We start from the raw sequence: 19,962 nt of genomic DNA on the forward strand, positions 1-19,962 counted from the left end.
CGCGCAGTACAGCGGTGTTCGATTCACATAAGTTGATTACTACCAAAATTTCTTCCAATCTGTATCTAATATATTATTTTCTTACTCTATATTTTGTTGTATTTTAATATTTTAATTATACAAAAATCAAACTAATTTGATTATTGTTTGTCAAATATTGTTTAAACAATTCCATATGTTCAAAAATAATAAACTTTTATTCTGGAAGTTAAAATATATAAACAAAGAAATAAAAGCTAAAAAATTGCTAAAAAAGTGTTATTTCAGAGTGTACGTGTTTTTATTTTGCGATAAACAAATTTATTTATTTATATCGAAATGTACTAACAATTAAAATGTATCAATCATTATCACAGGTCATTGGAATGCCCAATCAGAGAAAACTATGCGCTGTCCTGCGCGTAGCACCAAAAATTAATGTTTATTTAAAAAAAATTCCTGACGCCGTGGTGGCTAACCGATTTTAATTTTGAAAATTGTCAATCAAAGGTACAGTATTGTTCTATATGTAAAAAAAATTCAACTTGCTGACTGATTTATTTTCAGTCCTGTAACATTTTGAAAAAATGAATTTTTTTTGCGAATGCTGGATTACAAAATTTATTTTGCAAAATCTGTTAACCCGATCTTAATGGAATTCACATTATTTTTTTATTAAATCATAAAGTTTTTCTGGATAAAATATGAAAGTCCTAGGTGCATCATAAATGGTCGAAAAATGTAAAATGCGAATAATTGTTTTTTTGTTTTTTTTTTTCGAAATTATTGCTAGTTTGCAACAAGGGTGACAATTTATAAAAATTTTAACCAATCCTATATTGTAGGAAATTTAATTGCACAACTTTTATGTTGGTAAGGCTTTTCTTAGAAATGAATAATTTTGAAGCTATAATCAAAAAACAAAGAAAAAAATCGAATTTTTCCTTCATTTTTTAATATTTTGATTATTTAAACAATGTTCCGGACCTTTTTGAGTGGGAGGATAACTCAAATATTATTATTTGAGTTATTTTCAAGTAATTTCTGCAAAAAAATTTGAGTCACCTCTCAACGTCCAAATGTACTAATATTTTTACAGATGCGCCCTGGTCTATACAGATATATCACACGTGCATAGTAGCTATAGGACCGGACCCAACACACTGCCTCGTGGAACATCTGCTCTAATTTCTTTTAAGTCTTCTTCTTTAATTCTAAAAGGTCGTTTTTATGTAAGATTGTAAAAGTTTTGAGTACTGTTTAAGTAAAAATCTTTAGTTCGTATATCAAACCTTCATGCTGGACTTTATCAAAAGCCTATACAGTATCAAGGAAGAGAGTTGAACAGACTTTCTTTTCTTCTAGGGATCTTTCGATAATATTTGTGTTTCTATGCACCTGGTGGATTGTTATGTGCTTATTTCTAAATCCGAATTGATTTGTCGACATTTTTTATTCTTTTAAGCTAAAAATTTTATGATATTATAACGTTGCGTATTACAAAAACCAAACAAAAATGTTGGTTTAATGAGTAATCATATCAATACTAACCAGTTTTATTTATTTTTCAGGATACAAAGCTCACAGACATAACAACACAGCAATGGGAAATCGCATTCCTCAAGAAATTCTCTCAGTACGATATGAAGACGGGAAATGGTCAAAACCTTATTACGACTGTGGTGGAGGTAACATCTGGATGTTAACGTACACCGTGCCCTTCTTTGGATATGTCAACAGTACCTACATATTCAAGTAAGTGAAACGCTTCTTAAATATACTAGTCCAGGGCGGATCTGTTTTGAGATGGACGTTGAGAGGTGACTCAAATTTTTTTGCAGAAATTGCTTGAAAATAGCTCAAATAATAATATTTAAGTTATCCTCCCACTCAAAATGGTCCGGAACATTGTTTAAATAATCAAAGTGTCAAAATATGAAAGGAAAAATTCGATTTTTTTATTGGTTTTTTGATTATAACTTTAAAACTATTCACTTCTGAGAAAAGTTGTACTAACATAAAAGTTATGTAATTAAATTTCCTATAATATAGAATTGGTTGAAAATTTAAAAAATAGTCACCCTTGCTGCAAAATAGCAATAATTGCGGAAAAAACATACAAAAACAAGTATTCGTATTTTACGTATTTCAACCATTTATGCTACACTTAGGACCTTCATATTTTGTCCAGAAAAACTTTATGATAGAGTAAAACAGCACTGTAAATTTCATTAAGATCGGTTTAATAGATTTTGCAAAATAAATTTTGCAATCCAGCTTTCGCAAAAAAAATTCATTTCTTTTAAATGTTGCAGGACTGAAAATAAAGCAGGTAGCAAGTTGAATATTTTTTTGCTTATAGAGGTGTACTGTACCTTTCCTTTGCAATTTGCAAAATTAAACTCGATTAATTACCACGGCGTCAGGAAATTTTTTAAATAAACATTAATTTTTGGTGCTTCGCGCCGGACAGCGGTTTAGAATTCCACCAAAGAAATTTCCAATAGAAAGTTGATTTCCACCAAAATTTCTTCCAATCTTTATCTAATATATTATTTTCTTACTCTAAATTTTGTTGTATTTTAATATTTTAATTCCAAAAAAATCAAACTAATTTTAGTGAAATATTGTTTAAACAATTGCATATGTTTAAAAATAATAAACTTTTATTCTCTAAGTTAAAATATATCAACAAAGAAAGTTTTTGCTAAGAAAAGTGTTATTTCAAAGGATAAAGTATGTGTTTTTATTTTGCAATAAACAAATTTATTTATTTATATCGAAATATAATAAAAATTAAAATGTATCAATCATTACCAAAGGTCATTGGAATGCCCAATCAGAGCAAACTATCCGCTGTCCTGCGCGTAGCACCAATAATTAAGGTTTATTTAAAAAAATTCCTGACGCCGTGGTAGTTAATCGATTTTAGTTTTGCAAATTGCAAATGAAAGGTACAGTACACTTCTATAAGTAAAAATAATTTCAACTTGTTATCTGCTTTATTTTTAATCCTGTAACATTTTGAAAAAATGAATTTTTTTTGCGAAAGCTGGATTTCAAAATTTATTTTGCAAAATCTATTTAACCAATCTTAATTAAATTTACAGTATTATTTTACTGCATCATAAAGTTTTTGTGAATGAAATATGAAGGTCCTAAGCATAGTATAAATGGTTGAAAAACGTAAAATGCGAATACTTGTTTTTGTATGGTTTTTTCGCAATAATTGCTATTTTGCAACAAGGGTGACTATTTTTTAAATTTTTAACCAATTCCATATTGTTGTAAATTTAATTAGTCAACTTTTATGTCAGTACAAGTTTTCTCGGAAATGAATACTTTTAAAGTTATAATCAAAAAACGAAGAAAAAAATCGAAATTTTCCTTCATTTTTTGACATTTTGATTATTTAAACCATGTTCCGGACCTTTTTGAGAGGGAGTATAACTCAAATATTATTATTTGAGTTATTTTCAAGCAATTTCTGCAAAAAAATTTGAGTCACCTCTCAACGTCCAAATGTACTAATATTCTTACAGATGCGCCCTGGTCTATACAGGGAGTTTGATTCATAATTGGAAATATTTTAACTGTAGATTATTGTGCTCAAGTAATATGATTTAACCCAAATCACTTAAATAGAATATCGCTACTTACTGAGTTACAGGGGGTTTTATTTAACCCGGGAGTAGTCGCGTGTTAGATTTCATCTCACAATACGAATTTAAATAGGAATTTATAAAAAAAAAATCATTTTATAGTATTTTTATTTACTTGCTATGTTAGAAGTATTATTTCTAACAATTATTAAAGCTAACTGGCTCTTCCCAAAGACATAAATTCCACAAAAAGAAGAAGAAAAAAAATACCTACACATTACTACACCCTTCTTCGAGGCAATTTTTCATCAAGTTATCGCGAAAAAGGATAAAATGTGAGATTCTATTAACGGCGTGACTACTCGCGGGTTAAAAATTGAAAAACTATTTAAAATATAGTCAGAGGAAAAGTACAGCCCTGAGGATTCGATATTCAAAATGGTCAGAACATTGAGGCCATGGGTGAAAACAATATGTCTAAATATCTCGGAGTAACGCAAGCGCGGAAAATTGACCATAAGAAAATGAAAACTGAGATAACTACGGAGTTTATCCGAAGGGTAAAACAGCTGCTTCGTTCACACCTTAATAGTAGAGATTTGTTTAAGGCATTAAACACCTACGCATATTCCGCGCATAGCTATTCATTTGGCATTGTTCAATGGACTAAATCGGATATAGAAAATCTTCAGCGAAAAATAAAAACACGCCTCACAAGGGGACACCATCCTCGAAGGTCCTCACCATAAAGGACGACACAACTGACGTGCCTTGATGATGCTGCAAAAGAACTCGATCCACTTTCTTATGGATATCATATAGATAAGACTCTGAAGCCCTAAAATGTTTTAATTTTAGTGCCTCCAAGAACAGACTTCGTTCTTCTTCTTCTTCTTCTTCTTCATGTACCATGTCCTTTCAGAACGTTGGTTACCGTCATAGCTATCTTAATTTTATTCACTGCCACCCTAAATAGCATGCTTGTATCAATTCTATACCAATTTCGTAAGTTCTTTAGCCATGTGGTTCTTCTTAGTCCCGGCCTGCGTTTGCCTGGTATTTACCCTTGCATTATATTTTGTAGCAACTTTTATTTAGGACCTCTCATTACATGTCCCAAATATTCCAGCTTTCTCTTCTTGATTCTTTTTAAAAACTCAGTAGTCTTGCTGAGACGCTCTAGTATTGTGGAGTTTCGAATCTTCTCCACCCAAGAAACTTTTAAAATTTTTGTATAGCACCACATTGAGAAAGCCTCAAGGCGATTTAAATCGAATTTATTTACAGTCCAGGATTCGACACCATTAATCAAGATCGAGAACAAGCAGTAGACTTAGTACCAAGAAGTACCTGTGTAACAATTGCTCTAAAAACTTATATACTGCTCAATTTATTAGACTCACCCTAGAAATATCAGTTTTTTTCATTTGAAACACCTTAAAAGTATGCTCAAAGTCATACGATACTGCTGAATGGGTTAAATAATAATTACTTAATAATTGTTCTACAATAATTAAGTTAAAAATGGTGAAAGTTTTTGATTGAATTGTGAAAACTTGATACATGACCATAGAATGGGCTAACAGGGCGCAATGACTCGACTTTTTTCAACTTTAGTTTTTTAGTTAAATTAGTGACTGGTGTTCAATTTTCGTAAAATTTGAAGTGGTGAGTGTTAATATTGTTCTATGTGAACGTTAGTTTTCAATTTTTTTAATTTATTTTAAGACATTAATAGAAATATGTTAATTTCTAAAAGATGAATATCTTCGATTGGAATTTTTTCATATGGGTGATTGTAAAAATCTTTTTGAAGTTATACTTCTTTAGGCGCGATTGAGAGTAAAATTTCATAATTCTGCGCGCATGCGCACACAGACAGTATGGTATAAACGTTATACGGGATCTGATTGGGTGTTAAAATCATCTGTCAATAATTGTTCAATATGGAGATTTTGGATAAACAAATTAATGTTGTGTATATTAGTTTTTATTGTTGTGATGGCAGAGAAAAATGCAAGTTTATAATATTGTAGTGACTTTTTAAATAGTTTTTAAAAGCGTCAGGTACGTAATAACTGTAAATGTTTCAGTATCCTAATAAAAAATTTCATAGGTAGGACCTACCTATTTGGAAAATTTAAAAAGAACCTACTAAAATAGTATGTAATGCTTTGATTTACATAATTTGATTACCATAAAAATTTCTATCAATATTCACCTAATATATTGTTTTTTTACTCTATGTTTTGTTGTATTCTAATATTTCTTTCAATTCAAAATCAAAATAATTTGGTAAAATTCAGAACCGTCAAAAGTTTAATCCGTTTAGTTAGTTGATCTTCGCACATGATGACACATGGTCTCCGTGGGTAAAAGTTTAAGGTGAATGAATTTTAATACTAACTACGCTAATAAGCGGGTTCGAGCCCCAATGGAAACATTTATTTTTTTTTATTTTTTGAAGTTATACTTCTTTAGGATCGGAGGTGAAATTTTATTATTCCCTGGCCCATGCGCAGACACAGAGCGTCAGGGACAGGGATAGACGCATTGCTAATATTTCAAATTATGTATGTATCAGCGCAAATAAGTTATTAACAGAATATATTAGTGTTATTAATCTTCTGCTTCTTTCTTTTTTTATGTAGGCTTTAAAGCCTCTTTCTTCTTCAATATTAGCCTCCTAAATTGTTTAAGTTACCGTACCATATTTTTCTTGGTCTGCCAATACTTCTTCGTCCATTTGGTGACTTATCTCGTGCTATTCGTAATATCCTATCCTCTGCCATTCTACTAATGTGTTCGTTCCACTCCTGTTTCCGTTTTGTCACCCATCCATTTATGTCTTCTACATTGCATGATCTTCTTATGTTTTCGTTTCTCTCCCTATCCAACAGACTTTTCCCTGATATTCGTAGGAGTATTTTCATATCTGTTGTTTCTAGTAGTCGTCTCGTTTGAGATGTGTCAGGTCTTGTCTCCGACGTGTATGTCAATATAGATCTAATTGCTGCTTTATAGATTCTTAGTAAATGTTCTTAGTATAGTGTTCTTAGTAAATGTATTATTTCTTTTAATTTTTGTGTCTTTAGATTTGTCTTCCTCGGACGTAAGATAATAAAATATCTATTTTTATACTTCACTTTGATCTATTTGTCACCGTGATGTGTAATTATATCCGATACGTCAATAGCACGGGGCTTCATAGCTCGGTTGGTATAGCATTGGACCAGAGATCGAGAGATCGCGGGTTCGAATCCCGGATGATTCATATTCATATTCATTTTTTTTGGTATTGTTAAGTTTTGGATAATTTTTTGGTAATTATTGTTGATTTTTGGTATTGTAACTGTTAAGTATATTTATTTCGTTGAAATTATAAAATATAATAGAAGTATAACTTCTTACGTGCGTACAAAGTACACACACATTCTTTTTTTGTTGAGCAAATCTCTTCTGTTGCTGCTCTTTTAGAAAATATTGCATGTTTTCAAAAAGAAATAGCAAAAACATGCAGTATATTTTAATCTTTAGTTAGAAGGTGGAGTCAAAAACCTAAAGGGAAACATGATGTTACATCGTTTTGGAGGGGTTGGTATGGCAGAAATATTTCAGTCACTCCCAGAGGGCAACGATTTTTAATAAATTTGGCTGTATAACACAGAAGAGTCACCCATATAGCGATATACGGAAAGAATTGGAAGAATCAGAGTGTTCAGTATCGAAGTCCAATGTACGCCGAAATTTGTACAGTATGGGATTCAAATGTCATAGACCAGTTAAGGAAATATCTAAACAACCAACTATCACCATAAATGCTCAAAAAGGCTTAGTTTGGGCCAATTTGCATTAATATTTTATAGTCATATAATATTAATGTCATGCATTTAAATATAGTCATGCAAATTGGTCGAAACTAAGCGTTTCTTGAGCATATGTGGTGATGGTTTTGGTTCCTTAACTGGCCTATGACATTTGAATCTCATACTGTACAAATTTTGGCGTAAAGTGGACTCCGAAATTGAACACTATGCTTCTTCCAATTTATTCCTTATATCGCTATGAATAACTCTTCTGTGTTTTCCAGCCAAATTCATTACAAATCGTTGCCCTCTAGGAGTGACTGAAATCTTTCTGCCAATACCAACCCCTCCAAATTGATGAACATGATGTTTCCCTTTAGGTTTTTGACTCAACCTTCGAACTGAATATCAAGATACTCCGCATTCTTTTGCTATTTCTTTTTGACAACATGCGATATTTTCTAAAAGAGTAGTAACAGAAGAGGTTTGCTCAACAAAAAGATTGTTACAATCACCCATATGAAAAAATTCCAATCGAAGTCTTTCAAAAATTAAAACATTTCTATTAATATCTTGAAATAAATTACAAAAATTAAAAACTAACGTTCACATAGAACAACATTAGAACAATATTAATACTCACCACTGCAAATTTTACGAAAATTGAACACCAATCACTAATTTAACTAAAAAACTAAATTTGAAAAAAGTCGACTCATTGCACACTTTTAGTCAATTCTATTGCCATCAATTAAGTTTTCACAATTCCATAAAAAAATTTACCATTTTTAGCTTAATTATGTAGCATGATTATTAAGTAATTGTTATTTAAACCATTTAGCAGTTCTGTATCACTTTGAAGATACTTGAAGATGCTTGAATTAAAAAAAACTGATATTTCGGGTGAGTCTAATAAATTGAGCAGGGACTGTAGATGTAAAAAAGCTGATATTTCCCTGTAAGTCTTGAAGCAGATGCCTGAGAGAAAATGTTAGTAAAAATAGTATAAATAAATAAGAATGACTTGCTTTTTTAACTCGTTCGGTGTCCATCTTGAACAAGCGCCACCTGGCTGGTACCACGTACTTAAATCATTCATTTAGTAACAAAGTACTACTGACGCCACTTATGCATCATCGGTACCTTTGATAAAACCTTCGTGACGCTACTCGTGCGTCATGGACACCGAACGTGTTAAGTTATGTTTCTGAAATCTCAGTTTTTCATGTGTTTTTTTCTCATTTAGTACAAAAATGCGAAGAAAATGTAAATAGAATGAAAGATGATGCGTGGTACTTTATGATGATTTAATTATAAGAATTATACGCTACAATTATATTAGGAACTTGTCTAATCTTCGGGCTCAGTGGAGAATGATCTTCAGTTTATTGAAACACAAATAGCACTTAGAAATTTTATTGATATCGACTGACACCAGGTAGTAAACCCTACAACACCGAGAAACCGTTTGATGTACTGGTATGTTGCTTGTACGCGAATTAGTTGAAGACTCTATTTGATGCTACCTACATATTGATTCTAGTGAATGAAGTTCTGGCCTCGTTGAAGTGATTCTTGAGAATGATTCTAAAATGTATTATCTCTTGTTGGCAACATGAATTGGGTCATAGCCCACACGACAAAAGAACAAAGGTTTTTATTTAGTCAGCTAAAATTATGTCCATGGCCAAAATATGGTTTATAAATTGCAACAATTAAACAATTGGCTCTTGTGATGTACGGGGTGATAAAAATATACTGTTCAATATCGGATAATAATTCTGAATATTTGGTATTGGACAAACTTCAAAAATGAAAAATGGAGATAACAAATAACTGCGCGCAGAGCGCGCTTTTTTTATGTATCTATTTCTTGGCCAAAAATAAATCTACGAACATTTTACTAAGCTCAAAATATTCCTTTTGGGTTCTTCTATCGTTACTGTTAAATATAGTATAATTGTTTATTGCTCAAATTTATTTAAAACCCTTATAAACAAGTTAATGTACAAATGTTTTAAAAAAATTAAAATTTCAAACGGGTATAACTTTAAGCAAATAACGATAAAATAATTTAATAAACTTTGTTTGAAAGTATTTGAATTAATCTTTAAAATGAGACATTCTAAACTCATTTGCCTATGTAGAAGTTGAGTTACGATCGAAAAAGCTTCTAAAAATACTTATTTTGCAATTTGCAATTTGCACTAATTTAAAAATATCTTGATTCTAATTATTGGATTTAAGTTAGTGGACGCTGTTTTCGTTGCTTTTTATTAAGGAACAAATTTTGTCTGAAAATTTTTCTTTATCTCTTTTACTTTACAAGCTAGAGCCTTATGAACAATTTATAAGCAATTAAAATGTTGTGTTCTTAGATTAAAGGGAAAATTACAAAAAAAATTCATTTGTAAATATTCAAGCTCCTTCTGGAGAAAAAGAAATAGAAGTAAAGGAAGAATTTTATAACCTACTGGACCAAGTATATGAAAACATCCCCAAGTATGATCTCAAAGTACTTCTTGGAGATACCAATGCCAAAATAGATAGAGAGGATATATTTATGCCTACTATTGGAAAATACAGCTTGCATTAAACAACGAATCAAAATGGACATATGCTCAGCGATTTTGCAAAGGAAAAAAACCTTAATAAAAAGTACCTACTTACAGAGAAAGGAGACATATAAGGGCACTTGGAGATCGCCGGATGGTCAAACGAACATTTTAGTAAGCTCAAAATATTCCTTTTTGAGTTCTTCTATCATTAATGTTACATATAGTATAAATGTTTATTGCTTAAATTTACTTAAAACCCTTATAAAAAAATTAATGTACAAATGTTTTAAGAAAATTATAACTTCAAATGGGCATAACTTTAAACAAATAACGATAAAGTAATTTAATAAACTCTGTTTGAAAGCACATATAAATTAATCTTTAAAATGAGACTTTCTAAACTCATTTGCATACTTATTTTGCAATTTGCAATTTGCACTAATTTTAAAATATCTTGATTCTAATTATTGGATTTAAGTTTAGTGGACGCTGTTTTCTTTGCTTTTTATTAAGGAACAAATTTTACCTGAAAAATTTTCTTTATCTCTTTTACTTTACAAGCTAGAGCCTTACGAACAATTTATAAGCAATTGAATTGTTTATAACATTTTTTTGACCACCCAGATCAAAATCCACCCTCGAAATTCGTAATCAGCAGTCAAAAATCCATAAGAGACCGTTGAGTTTTCCCATATGAATTGAAAAGGCCACGGTGACCTAGCTGGGGACTAGACTAGGAAGGTATGTTTAAATTACATATTAGATCCCTAAAAGGATGAAGCTTTTTTATTTAGCTTTATTTCATTTACAATCTCTTATCACTTATAACAATAAGTAAATTTTATGACAGTTATTAGAAAATGACATGTAGGGATTCTCTTCAGTGAGAGGCTTCCTTTAATATATAATTAACAAAGTTAATAATGTAATGGTACATATTTAACTAACTTTATTTAAATTTATTTATTAAGTCTATAGGCTTAAAACGCTTTAGTCGACGCACTTCGTCGTTGACATTAAACAGTTCGCGCACTAAGTCATTAGAGTGAGCACTAGTTTTTATTCTGTATTTTTCACTGTACTTTGTGAATTCAGTTTTTAAGGATTGAACTTGGAGGTATTTTTCTATTATGTTGTTTGAAACATACCACATAGCATTGGTTATTATATTATTCAAAGACATCTGTTCTGGAATCTTTGTACGATTTCTAAGTTTGTGTTGCTAGCAGAATCCCATAATTGAATGCCATACGTCCATATTGGCTTCAGTACAGTTTTATAATATATTAAGATCTTATTTGTTAGATTTAATTGTGGCTTCCTGCCAATAAGCCGGTAAAGTTATCTCAGTTTGAGTCCAAATAGTTTTCGTTGTGTAAATATATGTCGTGTTCTCCATGTTAATCTTCTGTCAAGATATAAACCTAAATATTTTACTTCATTTCTCTGAGTAATCATTTAATAACACTGCTGGGCATATACCTCTTCTTAGTGTAAAGGTAATATGGATTGATTTGGTCTCATTAACTCGGATTTTCCATTCTTTTTTAAACATGCTTGAATACTATTTTAGGCTGGCTTGAAAGGGACGAAGTTAAACGAGATATTGTCGACGGTTAAAGATTTAACTTTCCGGGAACAGTAGTAAGTCTTTGCTCTAAAACTCCAAACTACACCCACATGATCGTTGACCTGCAGGAAACAGCCAACTACGGTTAGTTGGCAGTTACACGAAAATAGTAATGAAATAATAATTCAAAAATATGTTGAGAGCTTTCTATAACGGCCCGATAAGGTGCTGTTAAAACCCTTAATTGGGATCATAAAAGAATAACGGTAATAATTATCGTGCTAATTGTAGGAAATTCGTTGTTGCATATTAGATAAGTTCTTCAATATGAATTATTGTAAAAATCGTTTAACTCTTTTATAAAATGAAATATATAGGTCAGCTGTTGCCTAACTTCAATTTTACATTTTTGTCTGCGTTGTTTAAAAATAATTTTAATATATTTTCGTCGTATTTTTAACGTGCTCAGAATCACCAAAATTCCATGTTTATATTTATATTCATTAAGAAACTTCTGAGCTTATTAAATTTTTAAAAAGTGATAACGAACCAAAATTTTATATTGAAAGTCCGTTCAAACATTTGACTTACGCCGTTAAACTTTTTAAACTTCAAAAATCCTTGAATTAGTTTCAAGTAGTTTTTGGATTTGCAAGATTCCTATAGAGTTTAGAGTTGGCGTAAAAAGATTGAGGTTGATCTTGAATCGCATATCTCACAACTAAAAAGTTTGTAGGTACGAGAGTGTATACATTGGCTTATACGGAAAAACTTTAGGGTGACTGCTTTCTTTGTAAAGGTTAAGAAGATTTTTAACAAACCCAACGTTCTTGTAAGGAACTGAACAGAGGGAAAGGTAGTATAGAAATTAATTTAAAGTAGGTATACATTATACATAAATGGGAACAAGGTTATTTACAGCATTTTATTTCATTTGTGTAAACCGTTAAAAACAGAAGGAGTTCAAAAGATCAAAAGGCACTGGATCCAAGAAGAGCTGGTGTGATTAAAAATTTAATCAGATTAAATATGACGAACGGAAAAGTTTGCAGACTGCAAGGTATTTTAAATGTTATGTTTATTTAGCATTAAGCCACAATAGGAAAGGCACAAAGGAAAGACAAGAATACGACAATTACACTCGATTATACAGGGTGATTCATTGGGAAAGTAATATACGTCAACTGTAGAACGGGGACACTTAGGTGGTCTCAAAAATACCATACTTAATGGGTCGTACTTAATTAATAACAAAGTTACTGGATATTTTATTTATTTTGTCATTTTCTTATTTTGGATCATAACTTTTGATCCACACTGTATAGTTATTTTATATTGGGCACTCGAATATTCTTTAAGGTGCCCAATCAATGAATTTGTCTATAATTATAGAAAATCCAGGTCCGGATTAAAAAATATTGTAAAAATGCTCCTGCCCAAAAACAATACCATGTACACTAATGTACAGGGTTATTCACTATATTTTGACCCCCTGTAAACTGCTTTATTTACAGAATTAGAAAAACATGTAAAATACAAAAGTTATTCGATTTTAAAATTATAATTTTTTGACTATCGTCCTGACTATCGTCTATTTGCCTTGTTGAATTGCGTCCCAAATATTTTGCTTACCTGGCCACCGATAACGTCTAGTCCGAATTGCGTTTCATTTCTTAATTAGCCAAACCAATTGCGGTCACAGGATAGCTTAATAAATATTAGGTAAGCAGGGAAATATAATAAACGTAATATCAACTAACAGTTTATTTTTATATAATATATTATATTAAAAAGCACCGAATTTATAACTAACACATTTAACGAAATTGTATCTTGAAATTTCACCCCTGTTATACTGGTTAATTTTCTGTTCGAGAAAAATATATTTGCTGGAGGTACCTTTATCTACATTTCTAGAAATATTTTGTGTAACAGAATTTATTTTTATATAAGAATCGGTTTGAATGCGCTTAAATGTTTCAACAAACAAAAAAATATTAGGATGTGGAGACAAACAATAATTTTTTAAATTTTGAATGAAATCACTCACAAGAATTAGTTGTCCTATATATAAATGCGTTATTCTTTGCCCAAATTTGTGGAGAAAATGTGGAGTCCTCTTCGATATACGTTTCAACTAGATAGTTTGCAAATGCGTCAACTCGATGATCATCTGGTTTTTCAGGCATAAAATCTTCCACAAAACAATCTCCAACTTGGCTCGGAGGAAGATACATTAGGCCAAAAATATGCTTCAGCCATTTACCTATATCTGAGTTCTCGTTCTTATACTCAGAACTCAACCCCACATTTTGTACTTCACGCCACCTGTAACAAGATTATAGAATAAATTCTTTATTTCAGAAAGTTTGAAACAGGTCAAGAAAAAGTTTGAAACAGGTCAAATTTTATAAAAAAATACATCTTTAAAAAATAATAAGAATATTTAGGAGCCAATTTTTTGACAGAGGTTATGACGACATTTTTTTTTATGTCAAAAAATAAATTTTTTTGGAGATATTTTACCTACAATTCCTGTTTTAACTTATATCAAATGCTGTTTTTTGTAAAAAAAAATTGAAAAAATAAATATTTGAAAAAAGAAATTACAGTGAAGTTTGAAATAAACATATTGAAATGTTTAGTTTAACATCAAAAAAATATGATGACGTCATAACTCAAGTTTTTCTTAACAATCAACTATTTGCCAGTTACATTGCTATACGTATTACTTACCAAGCTTGAGCAAATGAAATCGACAACCAACAACATTTGCTTCCGGAAAAACTTCTCGCACGCTGGAGTGGATACCTAATTCGTAATCAATCACTATTTTCGTTGGATTTAAATTGCATCCCAAATCTTGACATTTTTTCTTTAATAATTCGAATAATGATTCACTTAATATCATTTCAAAATCCATTGCGCGGTGCGATTGTCTAAGTTCACTCTTTACTGTTTGGAAATAAACTGCAATTTTAAAAATTCCACCCTATCAAACCTCCACTTTCTTTTATTTTTACTAAGAAACTAATTAGGTAAACCCTGTAAACCCAGGTAATACTGTGTAGGATTAAATTTTATTGTTAGAAATGGAACGCAATTGACCATACAAAACACATTAGCGATATTACCTGAAAATCCCTCAAAATTTTGGACGCAATTCGGATACCTCCACTGACAACTCTTTAAAAGCTGCGATATATCTAATATCTAAAGATATCAAATTGATAAAACAAAATTTAAATGTGACCAGTCGAGTTGTTGACATAATTTTTACTTTAGATTCCTTTACGTATTTTTATAACTCATTTTGTGATGTTACACTTGTTAGAATGCGACTATATCAGAATCTAATATGACACCTCGACTTATTCAGTTGTTCCTGCTCCTCTTTTTGTAATAATAAATTTATAACTTGTTATGTGAAGCTTGACGTCCTTTTTCTGACTATTATGTATTTTGATATCTCGACTTGTCATTTTGGGTACAATATGATCTTAAGTTGATAAAATGAGATGCACGATTTGTACATTCCCCGCCTTCAATATTGGGATGCGTGGATCACGCGATGTACAATGTACATACAGTTAAACGGTTTTCTGTTTGCTGCTGTTCAGTTGTTCAGTTAATCACACATGTTAATGTTGACAACATCAGTTACCTCTGTTACGATGGCGAAGCGGGTACAATTTTTAAGAGAATTGCACAAAAATGCCAAAAAAGTTTGTGTACCACGTAATGATGAGGAATTTCTGGAAGAAGAAAATATTATTCTTAGTGGAAAATGTATGTCGTATGTTATGGTTATAGCGTTGATTTAGTACAGACTTAAAGGAATAGAAATTTACGGTCTCGAAACGTTTCTACTAGTCACAAATGATCGGTTATAAGAATATCTCGGTTATAAGGATACATTTGCTTGGCACGAAGACTATTCCATTAAGCGGGTTCGACTGTATAAAGAAACATACTTACAGCTGGTTTCTTTAAAACTGTACTCAAATTGTTTTCACGACTTAAACTGTCATACTTAAAAAACCATTAAAAACACGTGTCATACGTGTGATATGATAACGATGCAGACGAAGTTAACTGAGGAAAATGGAGATTAAAAATTAAATTATCTAAGCATAATTTGCAGACTGAAAAGGCAAATTCTGCAAAACGCGCCAGTAAAGCAAGAGCTCAAGAAGATTCCTCGTTTCGGGCTTGTGCGTTTGACCTCCAACAGTGTCTACCCACACCACTTTTACAAACCTCATTTGCCGTTTACAAGAGGCAGCTTTGGACCTTTAATTTAACGGTTCGCGACTTGGCAACGGATGAAGCTATGTATTACATGTGGGATGAGACAATTGAGGCACGTGGTGCAAATCAAATCGCATGCTGTCTGTGGCAATTTTGTTTAAATTATTTTCCACCAGTTGTCAAAGAAATTACATTCTTTTCAGATACTTGCGGTTGGCAGAATAAAAATAACATCGTGGCAATGATGTTTACATTTTTATTAGATAAGCACCCAACTTTAGAAGTTATTAATCACAAATTTCTCCTTAGTGGTCATAGTCACATGAAATGTGACTCTGATCACGCTCTTATTGAGAGAACTAAAAAAAAAACACAAATGAGAATTAACCATGTTCATGATTGTATTCAACTGGTTAGATCATGCAAGATAAAAAACCCATTTAAAATTGTTCATACGAGTTTAAAATGACGAGGAAAACCAAAATGACAGTATATAAAACTGTATATATGCCAATTACAATATATGGGGCAGAAAACTGGGTACTTAATGACAGACAAAGAAAAAGATTACAAGCTACAGAAAGGAGATACTTAAGAAAAGTGGTGGGAGCAAGAAGATTAGACAAAAGAAGAAACGAAGGTATAAGACATGAATTACAGGTAAAATCGCTCAACGAAAAAGTTGAAGAAAAGAAGTTAAAATGGGCTGGACACATGATAAGAATGAGTGGTGAGAGACAAGTGAAAATGACATGGGAGGCCAAAGCAGTGGGTAAAATCACGAGGGGCAGACCAAGGAAAAGCTGGAACACTAGTGTAAACGAAATACTCAAGAAAAGAGGAACATCGTGGCAAGAAGCAAAAGTTTTAGCAGCAGATAGGAAGAAGTGGCGTAAATTTGCAGAAAGTATTATATAAAGGAGGAATCCTCGACACCTAATGGTAAAAGAGGCAACCGATTTTGTATGTATGTATGTATCAAAAATGCGTTGGCGAAATTCATTTTAAAGATAATATCGAAGATAATACCCCCTATAATTGTCTTACTTTCAAAAAAGAGGAAAACCTACACACTTCTTTCACTTAAACGTAATAACGAAAGAACCTTTACCAATAAGCAAAGAAAAGAAAAAAGATCTTCTGGATATTTTGCATCTTATAGATCCTTTGTTCCAAGACTTCTATTCAAATATAAAAACAACTGAAACCAAATCAACAGTTCCCGATATTGACGAAAGAGATCCACATAATATCGGCAATGACAATGCAGATGAAGGGAGCATTAAATAATAACAAAAACGATTATTGTTTTTAATTTTATTTGTTTTTGACAAAGAAGACTCTTTTTTTATTTTAATTACTATCTAATCTATTTTATGTTTCGTTCCTGTTAGTTTCTGAAATAAATATTCCAACCATTTTTAATTGGCTGTAAAATTACTCAATTTCATCAGATTTATTTGAATCAGAGTAAGTTGCTTATGGTGAATAATTTGACAAGTACTAGGTAAACAATGTGACAAGTCTGATTTTTATAAAAATAACCAAAGGAAATGCCACTTTTTTCCAGATTTGGAAAAATCGACTAATATTACATACTTATATTTACGACACTAAACTAAAAAAAGTTAATAATCTTTTTTACACCTAATTGTCAAAAATTAAAATCAATGCCCTGAAAAACTGTGTTTTTAGACATGTCAACATATTATATTCATAATTGATGGATTCGACCGTTACTTGATGGAAGTTCATTTTATCTAACAATAAAAAACTGAAAACGTTTGTTTTCTATACTTCCACAAAATTTATTATATCTAAGTGACTACAGCTGTTTCGGCGGAGTGCCTTTCTCACTTGAGAAAGGCACTCCGCCGAAACAGCTGTAGTCACTTAGATATAATAAATTTTGTGGAAGTATAGAAAACAAACGTTTTCAGTTTTTTATTGTTAGATATTATATTCACGCCATCCACGGAATTATTCAAGTTATATTTTTTAAAAAATATAGTAAATAAGGCGTATCTCTATTTCTGAGTTAACAGGAAAATGGTAAAGATGTGATGAACCGCGAAATAAAAATTTGAAATAATTCGTCGAAAATCATTTTGAAATTCGAACTTGTAATTAGTAATTATTCGATTGGGACTTTTAATTAATTCTCGAGCGAATTCTGCACAGTAATATTTTCAGTGCGGTTATTCGCGAAGGGAACAAACGTGAATTTTAATTATTTGTTGGTCATGATGCTATATGTCAGAGTCGGTATTCGGCTCTTTGTAACGCACATAATAAACTGCTCGGTAAAAGTTAGGGATATAAAAAATTATGCATATTTTCATAGTTGATTTTTTCGTGAACAGATAAACGGATTCCGCTATTTTTTTTTCATTATTTCAGATTTTTTTTTTAGTATTTACACAGTCGTGCAATATTTTACTCAAACTTCTTTTTTGTACTTATACCAGGTGGAAAAAAAGAAAGCTTTTTCTTATGTTAAGTTTGAGACACCCTGTAGGGAGGAAGTAGTGATACATCGATATACTACTATACCCTGTAGTAGTATAGATCGAAATCGTATTGCAGTCGTATGTTTTGTGAACATTTTGTTTCTTAAATGTCCCTGACACCTTTACAAAAAAAATAGACGGTTTTGTAGATTAACATGTTTTTTAACCAAAAAAAAATTTTGAGACACATTGTAGGGACAAAAATGCCCAAAGGTGGGTAGACATCGATATTATGCTGTAGTCTCTTATTTTGCAAGTACAGTGGAACCTCGATAACTAGGATTAATCGGGACCGCGGCCGATCCGGGTTATCGAAAATCCGAGATAGCCGGAGAATATGGTAAAAATTAATAAAATACGGTATACTTACAGATAAACTCCGTTAGAATTGAAATAACATGAAATATATTTATAAATATGCACAGTACCTACACATCAAAATTACTGAAAAAAAAAACACCAAACACAAACGTAAGCAAACGGAAGCGAAAAATACAAGACACACAATACAGTCACAACGATGTAATGTTATTTAAGAACAGTGAAAACTAAAGACCATTGTTTATAAAAGAATTTTTTAAATAGTCTTTCCTAAACAATGCTAAGACAGTTTGAAATAAAAAGGAATAGGTACTACAGACAGGTGCCTGTTGTTTCTGCGGCGTGTGCTATGAGTCATTTTTACTATCGACTATCGTATAGTTCAAATTACACACATACACATTATCTCTCAAATATTATATTACATATATTTTTATTGTTGAAAGGTTTGTCTGATAATTAACTATTTTGATGGGAAATAAGCCACAATTAAATTGAAAAATTATTTTATTAACGTTTCGACGCCCAAATCGGGTCGTTGTCAAAATACAAAATATTGAAAATCAAAATGTTTATCTGATGAAAATCGGTCCGGGTTAGCCGGACTTCCGGGTTATCGGGGGCCGACTTATCGGGGTTCCACTGTACTTAATTTTTTTAATTTCTCTGATATCTTTAATAACAAAGAAATTACCTAGACGGTTTTACACTATATTATGTGTTTTAACTGACGACATGCGATGCGTGAGGAGGCCATATCTTATTAGACCGGGCAGTATCATCGCCCCCGCTAGGGAAATTATTCCGATTCGATTTTTTTGCACAAACTTACTCAAAAAGAGGTCCTTATAATATATCCACAAGGTGCCTCGCGGTGCCGTGGTCGAAAAATTCTTTAAACATTTTTTTTAACAAATTCACAAAAATTAACTTTTTCATTTCGAACAATAGTTTTTTGGATAAGTTGGATCATTGTGAGCAAAAAGAGTGACCTTTTTTCGAGTTATATGCGATTAAAAATTTGAAAAAAGCCACAATGGACATTTCCAAGGCTTTATAACTAGATTAAAAATTATTATTATGACATTCAAAAAGTGACCAAATCAAGTTTCAAACCCCTTGTTCAAGGTCCTGAAGAGATTTTTGTCATTATTTTATTACAAAGCTGCTATCGTCACTCACGTTAGCGAGACTATTTCGATTAGATTTCTTTGCACAAAGTTACTCACAAAGAGGTCCTTATAACACATCCACAGGGTGCCGGGCGGTGCCGTTGTCGAAAAATTGTTTAAACAAACAGCGTTTTTTAAACAAATTCAAAAAAATAATTTTTTTATTGGGAACGATTTTTTTTAGATAATTTGG

General features: G+C 31.4%; 1 protein-coding gene across 1 annotated transcript in view; it reads left to right on the forward strand.

The window, feature by feature from the left end:
• The first annotated feature begins 1,555 nt into the window (after positions 1 to 1,555).
• The window catches only part of LOC114324987 (probable G-protein coupled receptor CG31760), a 1,828,242-nt gene continuing 1,809,835 nt past the window's right edge, over positions 1,556 to 19,962 (forward strand). The window contains exon 1 of the mRNA XM_050641487.1: positions 1,556 to 1,734. Coding sequence (XP_050497444.1) covers positions 1,583 to 1,734 — 152 coding nt within the window. The 5' untranslated portion in view covers positions 1,556 to 1,582. The remainder of the gene's footprint in view (positions 1,735 to 19,962) is intronic.

Source organism: Diabrotica virgifera, chromosome 10 (genome assembly GCF_917563875.1).
Source record: "Diabrotica virgifera virgifera chromosome 10, PGI_DIABVI_V3a".
NCBI classification, from domain to species: Eukaryota; Metazoa; Arthropoda; class Insecta; order Coleoptera; family Chrysomelidae; genus Diabrotica; species Diabrotica virgifera.